Below are 13,362 nucleotides of genomic sequence, written 5' to 3'. Positions count from 1 at the left end.
CTCGTAGTTGCGCAATTTGCAGCTCTATTATCCGACAATTCCTGATGGCTACAGCTGAAATTGTATTTATGCACCTTATCGCACAAGTTACATACCTTCGATAACTATATATCTGTAAGAGACATTAGTTAGTGATAGATTCCTTACCTTAGAATTACCCCCCGGCGTCAGACTGGATCTGGAACATTTTCGTCAGCAGTACCCCTGCGCGTCAGAAGGTGACGTTGTGCGGCTCCGCGTCCGTCGTAGGTGTAGTGATCGCCAGGATGACGTTGCAGCAACTACTTAGATGCCGCCCTCGCACGCTGACGTCAGTTCTTTCTTTTTCCGCTCCAGCAAGTTCGGATCCGGAGAGAGTGGTACGCCCATTCAATTTTTGTAAGGCTTGTTAGTGTCTATTTAAGTATGTTAGGCATATTTCTCAGTGAGTAGCAAGTGGAGGGTGATGCTGTGTTTGAAGATTAAGGTGATTCTTCTGCAAACGTACTTGGGCAGCCTTGAAGTCCCCTACCTGTTGCTGGCCGGGATAACTGAGCTCCCCTTTCCTGCTGGACCCGCTTCTCCACGCTGGTGTTCCCGCTCACCCCCCGCCGCCGCACCTTTCCACCTACGGTGCGGCCGCCGAGTGGGGGCGAGCTCTCAGTCATACCAGGGAACCAGGGAACTACAGGTTCCATCTCTTCTTGCGGCCAGAAGCCGAACACTTGAATTTCCCGCCAGGAGGTGCACAAATACCCGCGTCCCTCTCGGCAGAGCTTGATTCTTCTGCAAACGGACTTGGGCAGCCTTGAAGTCCCCTACCTGTTGCTGGCCGGGATAACTGAGCTCCCCTTTCCTGCTGGACCGGCTTCTCTGCACTGGTGTTCCCGCTCAACCCCCGCCGCCGCACCTTTCCACCTACGGTGCGGCCGCCGAGTGGGGTAGAGCTCTGTCATACCAGGGAACCAGGGAACTACAGATTCCATCTCTCCTTGCGGCCGGAAGCCGCAAACTTGAATTCCGCGCCAGGAGGCGCACAAATACGCACGTCCCTATCCACGTCGCGGGAGCGCCCGGGCTAAGCCCGGGACAAGGGCGGGACCATCTGTGGCCATCGGAGGCCAGAAGAGGCTGGGCCACACCCCTGATATCCGAGACATTGGTTAGTGGATATTTGCGTTCAATGCTCTCTACTCTTGTTAGGCCTTATGGCAGCAAATCGTAAGAATGTACATAGAGCGGGGGAGGTAGTCGTTGGATCAATGGACACTTTTTTAATTAGAGCTGAATCTGTATTATAACATGAGATAGCCCTGACGGAGAAGAGACTATCGCTAGGTATAGCGGAGGTACAGAAAAGGTCCTCGCTAGGCAAAATTAGCAACGCCAAATCGCCCGCAGTAAATCTCTATCCCACAGCTCTTATAAACAAGCCGGGTAACGATCAGGGGCCTGGTAGTGGACAAGAAGCGGATACATCCACTACTGATATGACAGAAAATGACCCTAGAGGTCAGTCCCTAGCTTCACCATCTCTTCATCTGGATACGTGCATACCACCCTCAAGCCTAATAGTGGTTTCCCCAATTACATCACGCTTGCCTATCACCCCAAGAATGTCTGTGGTTACCTCCTCCGAGGAAGACACATCTAAAACTAGCCCTACATTAGTAGCAAGACTTCGCTCACATAGATTAGCTGCAGCTCAAAAAGGGCAAGATCAGTGCACTAAGAAAAACATGGTAATTCCCATAGCTAAGAATAAAAGTAATAGCAAGGAAATTGGGGGGGCCAGGCCAAAGGTTGGAGTTAATCACGCAAGGGGCTGGCAAATGGTCCTAACAAAGTCTATAAGTACACAAACAGAAAATGTTAGTACCATTTATGATATCGGGCTGGAGAGACGACTAGGGAAATTAGGGACAACATTGAAGGACTCCCTAGAAGCTATGTTAAAGGAGGAAGTGGAGGGCCTCGAAAAAGATCTGGTAGCAAGTTTAACACATTTCACGGCAAGAATAGAACATATGTATAAGAAACTAGGGAATGCGGAACGAACATCCTACTCGGAAGGGAGTAATCCTTTATTACATCATAACCCAATAGGGAGGGAAGCCGAGGGCCCAGCGATAGCTAAAAAACAACCCCAAAAGGCAGTAAACCTGATTGAGGGAAACAAGGACCATACACATAACATGGCACATGATAACATGGGATACGCAGGTAGATTTACATCACAGGGAAGCCCGTGTAAAACACTGGGCAAGACTAAGTTCTATAGCCCAAAAGGAACTGACTTGATGCCAAATACTGACGTTCTACAACTGCCACTGGCATCCTCACCCTATGTAATAGTTTTAACAGGGGTGCCCTCCTTAAAAAGAGACCAACAAGAACCCTGGCAAAACCGCCGTAACAAGGTAGTCGACTGGCTGGTAAAATTCAAGAAGTTCCACCCGGGAGATATCCATGTCATCTTGATGGTCCGTAGGGTTGGGTGGCTGGGGCACTCCTAAAAAGATATCAGAGGAGACTGTGTGGTAATCAATTTTAGGCGCCCCCAACAAGCCAGGAAGGTCTTACACTGCATGGAAGAACCCCATGGTGCAAATACGCTTATTAGAGCACTTCCCCTGGGGGAATTCTATAAACCAATGTATGATGGCAATCCAAGACAGCAGTCTCTTCCAGTCTCGTTAGAGAACAGATTTGATGGCTTTGTTAATCTAGAGGAGGTGATTGACTACTTAAACCTAGTTTAATTATATCCCCTCTGGAGGAAACCAATAAGGATGTAATGCGGGGCGAGGTAACCCAGACATCTACTACCAAGCAAACATTAAATACATCGGGAAGGGGTGCTACGGGCTCAGGTGACGATTTATTATTAACAGCCAATAATAGTAGTATTAAGATAGCAATGGACAGTGGTTGTAAAGTCCAAAAAGGAGGAATAGGCGGTACACTCACTAGAGTAGAGGACACAGTTGCTCAAGTTAGCCAAGTGGTCCCACAACTGGCAATATCATTGAGAATTCCGGAAGTCAAATTTATGTCATGGAATATAGCGGGCCTGTCGAGGAACCTCCGGGACATTGTCTGGTGCAGATACACCGATGAGTACGATGTAATGCTGCTACAGGAGACATGGGCCTTAGATACTCCCCATAGGCTTGGATATAAAACCTTGCCGCTAAGCTATTCGGTCTGTAAGAGGAAGAGCGTCTGGGGGTCTTGTGATTTGGATAAAAATTACAATGGAAATTGAAGTTACCCCCTCTCTATTCCATCCCAGGACCTTCTGGGTGTAAAGATGGTGACTAAAAACAAAGAAATTGGCCATTTAATAAATGTATACAACAGGCCTAACCCTTTAAACAAGGAATTTGCTGCTGCTGCTCTCACATGTACTTATCAGTAGCTCGGTTTATAAGTACCGACAACTTGCTCCTTGAAACAAAATATTACCCACAGAGGAGACAGCAGGTCACAGTGCACAGATTTGCACCCACATGTTTGTTAATTGCCAATTTGAGTACTTACAGGAGTACTACTCTGCATACTCTTAAATGGCTTTGTGAGTTGAGCCTGTTCTTTCTAGAAGTTAGAGACATTTTAAGCTGCTGACAGCAAGGAACAGCTAACAATTGCCACTGATTGCAATCAGAACATTCATACTTTGCTTAGTTTTCATGAAGAGCGTGGTCATTCAACAAAGAGCAATGGTAAATCTCTGCATAGTGGTTTGGGTTGTCATTACCCAAATGCACTGTCTTGCTTTAATGATACCAAGATGGAAATAAGGAAATTAGATTCCAATTGGGCCTCCTATTTGATGAAATCCTTATTTCTGAAGAATTGTGTTGTCTGTGCAATATTATCGTACCCTGTGAAACAGGAGTGCAAATTCAGCTGAAAGTCAACAGGACATATGCTATTGCCTTGCTATTTGTCCTTCATTATATGTCGTAATCTCTTGTCCACTGAGCCTACTGTACATGGCCTTTGGCAGTTTGCAGTGTGGTCTGAGTACATATTGTGGCTTTTGGCGAGACAACGCACCAAGCCCCCATATCTCCAAAATCTTGGCTATTGCTGTTGCCATATGTGAAAAAGAAAGCACTGGGGTGAACTGCTGATTTCATAAGTGGGCTGCTTGAGGTACTTTTCCTCCTCTATGTCCATGGTTTGAATTCCACATGGCTGCATTACCCCTGCTGCTTTGATATTTGATATTTGATATTTATGGAAATTTGTAGAGCGCGGCTATCGCTCCGGGAGGAGCATCTTGGCGCTGGGCGTGCAGAAGATGGAAACGAGGTGATAAGTTGGATCATATAGCTGCTAGGACTGAGGTGTCAGATTGCTGGAACACCCAGGTTTTCAGAAGTTTCCTGAAATGGAGTTCAGTTCCAACTAGCCTGAGATTAACAGGGAGGCTGTTCCAGGCTCTGGCAGCTAGGAAGGAAAAGGTTTTTCCCCCCCTTAGTTTTTAGCTTGAATCTTGGAATTGTAACAAGATTGGTTCCTGAAGATCTTAAACAGCGTGTGGGATTGTAGTAAGTGAAACGCTTGGAAAAGTAGAGGGGGCCTGTTTTCCTAGTAGCTTTGAATACAGTCAGTAGAAGTTTGAACAAAATTCTTTTGTGGAGTGGTAGCCAATGAAGGACGTTAAGGGCTGATGCGGCAGAGGACCTTCTGGGAAGTTTAAGCACGAGTCTGGCCGCGGCGTGTTGAACGCTTTGGAGTTTCCAAAGCAGATACTTCTTTCCACTGGTGTATATTTGTAATTCGGGCAGTCAGCCTGCACCTCACCTTATTAAGCTGCTCCAAAGGCAAGTTTACCTCAACCTACATCTCGAAGGCGATTTGGGGGCTGCATACTTGCTAGCATACTTGCCTGCTCACTGGGGGAGACGCTGGGCTGGTTCCTGGGCTGCACGCCCGCCGCTCGACCACCACGCGGCAGGGAACTACAGCCCCCAGCATCCTCGGCGGTGACACGCCCAACACGACGCACGGAGGTGCATAAACACCGGAAGTCCCTCCCGCCTCGCGGGACGCGCGTGGGCGACGCCGGGCGGAGCCCGGGCAGAGGGCGAGCCGTCTAGGGACGAAGAGGGACGGGACGGTCACCCCCCTAAAGCCTTTAACCTCAACATGGGTAAGCGCAAACTCCAAACATCTATTACCGGTGGTGCAGGTAAATCTAAGGTCCCACGGAATGCTCCGACTTCTGCTAGCATTATGTCCTATCTAACCTCCGCTGTGGGGAAACTGAACCAGGAGATTGCAGCAACTGAACGTGAACTGGGGCTAGACACACCTCTATTGGATAACCTGGTGCCCCCACTGACTGGGAGACAAGCTATACCTTTAGAGCCCTCTGTTCAGATCATTACTGCTAAAGATCTGACATCACAACCCCTATGTACTGCAATAATTCCTGATGAACCTAATATATTGGGCACAGAGGATTTTCAAAGTCGCGCACAAGATCCAGTAACCCCAGTCATTAAGCGTACCAAAAGGCGTCTAAAGAGAACAAAAAGGAACTCCACACAGCATGTTGCTACATCCCGTTATGTGTCTAAGAGATTTGAAAAAGGCATAAGGGATATGGTGGAAAAAATGTTTACAGATAAAATTGAAAGTACCCTTGTTCAGATTGCTAATGATATTGTGGAGACTTTAAAAGATTGTGTCTCAGAAATAGTGGGGAAATGTGATAGGTTAAATATGTTGTTATGCCCTAAAGTACTTGAATGTCCAACCGTGACTTCTACGGCTATACCTGCTCCCACTGTCCAACATGAAACACCAATGGAGGGGATAGGGAGTGTTACTCCACTTGCTCCAATTGTCCCAATTCTCCCCCCATTTCCCCCTGTGCCAGCATGTTCAAAACCCACCATCAACTTGGCTGGGCCCACCAACCCCTTGGTGTTGACCCAAGTTGGGGATAAGGTCAACAATGTAGCTGGGAACACCAGCGTACATAAAAATGAACAGTTACAGGTGGAAAGAAGGCCGCGGGGGAAGCCCCGTTCTAATTTACCACCTGAGGCAACCCCCTTTGTTGCTGTCTTAGTAAATATTCCACACCTGAATCCAGGGGAGGTGGAGTCCCAGTGTTCCCTAATAGCAAATATAAAAGCGTGGTGTGATGAAAATTGCTCAGGGCCAAGGGATATATCCACCCATATTAATATGGGGAGACGAGTTGACTGGTTGGGGTATACGGCAAAAAACCTTCCCGGAGATTGCATCATTGTTAATTTTAACAGTCCCCATGAGGCTGCCTGTCTATTTTGGGATGCGACGGATGTGAAGGTTGGAAGGATTCGAGCTGTACCACTTGGTTATTTTTACCCACCGCCACCGCCACCTATTCCCAAATTACCCCTAGGCAAGGAAAAGCAGCAAGGGGCCAGCAGAGGGGATACTGGGCTGTCATCTTGGGCATTGCAAACACCTAATTTTACCCCTAGTCACACTGACCCTATTAGACCTACAAACCGGGCTACCTTACCACTAACAAACAGATTTACTGCCTTGTCTCATTTAGATGAAAATGACTGACTGTCAGGTAATGTTACTGATACAGACCAGACTCAATCCATTACCATCAGTGATAGGGAAGGTGGGGAGACTGTTAAAATCGCGAGCTGGAATATTGCAGGTCTCCGTTCCAAGAGAGATGACGTTATATGGTTGGAACAATTAAGGGGCTATGAGGTGGTGGCGCTCCAGGAGACTTGGGATAAAGAATGTAACTTCTGGCTGGATGGGTATTCTTCTTATTTTAAAGCTGCCCAAGGTTCCAGTTCAGGGAGAAATCGAGGTGGGCTCATGTTTCTAATCTCCGTTAAACACAGGGGAGTCGTGCAAATTGTAAGCACCACATCTCATAACCTTTTAGCCTGTGAAATAACCTTACCTAACAATGTCAAAATCCTTTATGTTAACTTTTATAATGCCCCAAATGGTACGCATTGTAATGAAAATATTAACGCATTAGCGAAATTTTTAACTACCTATAAGGAGAGTCAAACCACTTTTGTTCATTTAATTTTGCTTGGGGATTTTAATATACATTTGTGCCAGCTAAATTGTCAATATAGGGGGTACACAGATATGGATTGTCTTCCCTACTCTCATTCTGAACACTCTATAAAGGGGGCTGCCCTAGAAGAATTACTGTCAGATGTCGATTTATCTGAGCCAGAGTTTATCGACCCTAATGATCGGGTAGCCACATACAGTGCAAGGGATTCAAATTCTATTATAGACTTCATATTTGTGTCACCAGGCTTGCTACAAAATGAAATTTTTTATAATGCTGTACAAACTACTTTTAGTGACCATAACCTAGTAGTTATGGAATTGAGTAATAAAAATCTAGTAATACTTGCTGCAAATACAAAGACTGTGCCCAATATGGAATTAGTTGTGCAAGACCAGGGGAAGCGGGTCAAGTGGAGTAAAATTATCCCAGAGGATTTTTTCTTTGAACTTACTGAGAAGGTGGGAGATGAAATTAACACCTGTTTGGACCCTCTTAGGTTTGGAGGTGACATTATTACTTCATTCGAAATTATTTGTAAACAAGTAACTTCGAATTTAACATCTAAGACGAAATACAAGGAGCAAAAACTGCATGGGTGGTTCGATGCAAAATGCTCTAAGGCCCATAGAGATTTATTGGCAGCATTAAAAAAGTCACCCCGGGACATACAAGTAGTGGCTAGATTAAGGAAAAACTATAAGTCTATTGTAGAGACACGTAAGAAGGAGATTAAGGAAAATGCTTGGGACTCACTTTATGATAGGGCCACCCTGAGGGATAGTGCCAAATTTTGGGAAATTGTAAATACACCTTTGTTCAGTGATAAAGAAAATTCCCTGCTGGAATTGAACATACCTGAAAAAGAATGGCTGAACCACTTTGAAAAGATATATGGGAGTAACCTCCCGATAGATCCATTTGTACCAATAGCAAGTGAACAATTGGGCCCACCTTTGAGATTCACTATTAAAGAAGTCCTAAAGGCTATCGAGGACACAACTGCTCATAAGGCCCCGGGCCCAGATGGGGTCCCTGCAGACATGTATAAATCCAACCCCTCCATATGGTCAATTGTCCTCACAAATATCTTCAATATAGCCAGCATTGATAAAAGCAGATTACCTACAACCTGGTCACGGTCTATTATAGTCCCAATTTTTAAGAAGGGCCAGAGGGGGGACGCAAGATGTTATAGGCCGATATCATTGTTGGATTCGTCCTTTAAAATACTAGGGAAGGTTATTTTAGCTAAAATCTCAACATGGGCAACCAACAATGACATCTTGTGTGACGCACAGTATGGTTTTAGATCTGGCAGAGGCACTGAGGATCAGTGCCTCAACTTACATCTAATAGTCAGTAAATACACTGTGGCCTCAGGGGGGTCAATCTATTTGGCGTTTATGGACTTGTTCACAGCTTTTGACCTAGTTAATAGGTCAAAGCTGTGGACCATGCTTTTGGATATGGGTCTAGACCAGGCTTTGGTGTATTTCCTGGCTGAATTGCATAGGGACCTGACAGCGGCCATACGCATGTCACAAGAAGGGAAGTGTACGGCTGATTTTAAGTCTGGGAGGGGGGTACGCCAGGGCTGTATTTTGGCCCCAATGTTATTTTCTTTATATATTAATTCACTGAGTGCAAATCTGACGGCAGCGTCTGTAGATGTCCCGTGCATGGGGGGTACCAAATTGCCAGTATTATTATATGCTGACGATACAGTGCTGCTATCGAGGACTCCCATAGGTTTACAACGTCTTTTAAACTCCTTTGAGGATTTTATGCGAAACTTGGACCTTGTAATAAATGTAGAGAAATCGCATGTGATGTTTGTTGGGAAAGGCAGAAATAACACCAAGACCCTCTTGTGTAATGGCTCAGTAATATCAAAAGTAAAAATCTTCACATACCTTGGTGTAGTGTTTGATGATCTGGGCAGCTGGGCCCCCCAAGTTGCCAATAAAAGAGTGGCAGTGAAAAGGTCATCGGCTGCTATACTTGGCTTTGCAAAAAGATTGGGTGGGAAACCTCCTGAGGCAATTTTGGCGATTTATAGAGCCAAAACTATGGCCATAGCCAGGTATGGGGCAGCAATTTGGGGCTATAAAGATCTATCTTTGATACAGAGAGAGGAAAATACATTTTTGCGATCCCTCTTGGGTCTTCCCCAATCCACTTCATCTTTTGCGGTCCATGCAGAGTTGGGTATGGGTTATATTGCGGACATGTTAAACATGGCACCGCTTTTACTTTGGATTAGAACTTGGCTTAACCCCAAACTTACATTGAATCATAAAATTATTAATGATTGTTTGGGGCGGGACAGAGTGGCTGATAATAAATGGTTGGCATATATTAAAACAACCACAGTACTTCTGGGCCGACCAGAACTATATTTAAATCCGGAAAATTTGAATAAAGACGACATCAACTGGGTAAAACTTAATTTTATTAGGACCCGAGAAATGGAAAGAGAGTCGATTGAAATCTCTAAACCTACAGTAAGGTCACATTTTATGCTGATTAATTCAATGTCAGTGCAACCCTATTTGACTATTGTTACACGTCCATATCATCGCTGGTTGCTAACCAAATTTAGATTTAATCAGGCACACTTTCTGTTGGGTACTTATGAGAAATGGTGTACCCCAATGGAAAACGTACCATGTGAATGTGATAATTTCTCTGATCAGGATTTGATACAATTTATATTTTTCTGTCCCTTCTTTTTGGAAGGCAGGGTAAAATATATTAAGCCTCTCCTGAGGGAAATGGGGTTCTTACAGTTGAAACCAGCACTGTTGTTTCTTCAATTAATGGAAAATCATCGGGTGATGTTCTGTGTAGCCAATTTTTTGATTGCATCAATCCGTGCTAGACGGAAGAGACTCCAGACGAGTTTAGTTGGGGTCAATGTAAATGTTTGCCCTATACCTGATAGTACAAACTCATTTCCAGGCTCTGGTTCATTTTACATATATCCTTTTAATGAAATATAAATTATTACTGACAACTGTGTAATTCCTGTGTGCTAGGTCAATGCATATGTATTTGCCAATGAATTTTAAATGTACAGTAATTAACAGCTCTATATGATGTTTTTATGTATTTATATGTATTTGTATAGTATACTTTTATGATTTTAATTTAATCGAATAAAGTGCTTTTGACTTGACTTGACTTGACCTCAACCTACAAGCAACTGTAGTGAACTAAGTCCTAACACGTGACACCCCAACAACTATCTGTAGCAAAATTAAAGTGTTTGATTGACAAAACGATCACTGGATACCACCATAGCAATACTTTTTTAGCACTGAAAGGGTGTAACATATCACTAGTTTCTTTAGTTGATCAATGGTTGTATAATAATAATAAACGTGTTATGAAGCAATAGGAAAGCCAAACATTGAATTTAGGGCCAGATATATGACTATTTTGCATGCGCAAACGGGTTTTCGACCCGTTTGTGCATGCAAAAATCATGTGGGCCATGCACAAACCCTAATTTGCAAGTCACAAAAATTTGAGACTTGCAAAATAGTGTTTTGCGACTCGCTATTAGGAAGGGGTGTTCCCTTCCTAATAGCGAACCCAAATGCCATGTATGACTGTTTTGCGACAGCTCGCAAATGGGAAGGGGTACCCAGGGGAACCCTTCCCCTTTGTGACTGGCTCTAAAAATATTTTTTACGGGCAAGCAGTGGTCCCAGGGACCACTGCCTGCCCCTAAAAAATGACATTGAAAAGTTACATTTTTCTTTTTCTAAATGCATTTTTTTTAAACTGCTTTATTCAAAAGCAGTCCCAGACATGGAGATCTGCTGAGCCCAGCAGGCCAGCATCCCTAGGACGGCCAGCCATTACCAATGGGGTCGCAAATGGCGAGTGCCTCATGAATATTGATGAGGAATGCAATTTGCGACCCCATTGGGAATCGCCAAAAGTATCTCAGACACTGTTGTACATGGCAATTTGTGACTCGCAAATTGCCATGGTCGTACATCTGGCCCTTAGAGAGATGCACATCTGGACCTTTTGGACGGTAGAATTCTACAGTAAATCACTGAGCAATAGGATTTGCCCACTTTTCTGAATAGGTGACAGGCCAAAATGTATGACTACCATCTAATTCCATTGTTCAGAGCACTACGTTTTACAGCAAGGGTCTGGGAGCAATATAGGCCCTGTTATCTCAGGAGACCAAGAAAAAGGGATGTCTCATCAACTCAATGTTCCCCAATAAACTAGCTGTCTTTCTGTGCTGTATGTTGTATTTGACTTGCATGCGAAGTTATGATTTGCATTTCAGAGATAGCATCAGCACTTTTAGCTTAACTGTAGCAAAGTAAGGGAACCAGAATAGACATGAGAAAATCAGAAGTCTACACACTGCAGTCGCCTGGGGTAGAAAAGTGGCATTAGGGACCGACCATATATCAAGAACGAGAGAAAAACAAGCTAATGGCAGAACAACTTTGAATGAAAGACTGCATTGCTCATGGTTAAGTTATGATGCTGCATACATGTTAATGCACTTCCCACCCCAGCTATTTCTCTCCACCCACATTTAGCAAAAAGAACCACTATGACATAGCTTCCTCTTTACCTGCTGATCTAGGCCTTTAGATGGTGACTGCCACTGCTTATTGTAGAAACATATGTGGCTATTTAGTCCTTTCTCAGTGCAGAACAGTTGGCTGCAATTCTTGCAAATGTAACTGTTGCTCTGGCATTCCTCCCAGTCTGTTGTTCCTCCATTGGCCATACTGCTATAAAAAACAGAGGGAGGATTTACATTGAGAATCTACAGCAAGACTGTAATAATTATGGTTTCGAAAATACTGCATTAAATCACTTGATTCTAAGCAAAAATGTGTAATATGCTTGGCTAAGTGAGAAGAACGACAGTTGTACAGACAAACCTGCTAAATGGTTTCTTTTTTAGAATCTGTAGTATACTGCTCATACTCCCTGTAAGTAGCCTGCTGTCTACTTAAACATACCACACAACACTCACATATCTCAATTATTTATTAATAATCTCCATAGCTCTTCCTCATTTCAGTACTTACTTTATAAGGTTGACTTATAACTCCTAACATAAAAGTATTCACAGAGCAAAACATACATCTTCAGAGGTGCCATACCCATTAAAGGAGGGGACTTTTTCTCCAGCTTAACCATGATACCTAATATCTCAAAGATCAAAGAATCCTTTGGACCAAAGCCACCCTATTTCTCAAGGTGGAGGGCGAGATAAAAGCAATGGGAAGAGGTTGAGTTGGATTAGGAGCAATGAAGGCTAAAGTACTGCTATTGTTATATGCAAAGTAGGTCAGTCCTGGGCAGTGGTACAATCAGTATGCTGTTGTGTCATGATCCTCAATGTGCACAAATGCAGTTTACAGCAAGAGTAATAAAGAAATATGGTTAAACAGTGACTGCAGTAACTTTGTTACTGTATTGAGCTACTCACCAAGGAATTAGTGTAGTTGTATAAAATGAGGCCTCAAACGCCATGTGTGCAAATGGAATACAAACCAAGACTTCTATACTTTAAATCCAAAACCTGGATCTTTTGAAAACAAATCACCACCCAATAAGATTTTATAAGTTTATTTCAAGTAACATACTTTTAGTTCCTTCATTTAATTTGTTGTTATTACTTTGGTCTAAAAGAAAAAAATTACGTGTCTGCCATAACGATCCTTTTATTGGATACTCTATCAACATGCAGATTCCTCAACTGCAGAACAATTCCCAAGCGTCAGACTGGATCTGGAAAACTTCAAAACAACGTTACTGGTAGAGGCAGCTGGACTCAGTCAGCACTGGAAGTAAAATCAGGGGGCATCATCGAGGCCATAAAGCTCCCGCCTCAACACATCAACATCAGTTACCCTCCATTTCTTTTCCTGGCCTACAAGGCGAGATGGCAGATTTACATTGATGATTAATTTGTAGTTCCACAAAAATGCAAAATGGGATTTTATTAAATTTCCCTATAGCACATCCATCAATTGGGAAGGTGGGCACATCAGTGAGGAAAACCATTTTTTTATGATGGATACTTCTACCCGCATACTCCTCACATGTAGAACAGATTTCACAACAATATCCTACCCAGGAGGAGAGTTGATGGATGGTTGGAAAAGGAAATTCTGCAAGACGGACCTAGAAAAGTGTCAGTTGTTGCCCTGCACCTGGGGCATCTATCATCATCTCTGAGACCATTCCTATACAAGGGTGCTGGGGTGTAATAAACTCTTTGCAGACATTTAAAGTTTGTTAAGCGATGCCTGCCATTT

General features: G+C 43.8%; 1 protein-coding gene across 1 annotated transcript in view; it reads right to left on the bottom strand.

Annotated features, from left to right (window-relative positions):
• The window catches only part of ZNF541 (zinc finger protein 541), a 1,260,340-nt gene that overhangs the window by 1,002,423 nt on the left and 244,555 nt on the right, over positions 1 to 13,362 (bottom strand). Inside the window, exon 5 of the mRNA XM_086938682.1 lies at positions 11,661 to 11,823. Coding sequence (XP_086794808.1) covers positions 11,661 to 11,823 — 163 coding nt within the window. The remainder of the gene's footprint in view (positions 1 to 11,660; positions 11,824 to 13,362) is intronic.

This window comes from Lissotriton vulgaris, chromosome 9 (genome assembly GCF_964263255.1).
Source record: "Lissotriton vulgaris chromosome 9, aLisVul1.2, whole genome shotgun sequence".
Lineage (NCBI taxonomy): Eukaryota > Metazoa > Chordata > Amphibia > Caudata > Salamandridae > Lissotriton > Lissotriton vulgaris.
Note: the sequence above shows the minus strand (reverse complement) of the source record. Positions and strands in the feature narration are given on the sequence as shown.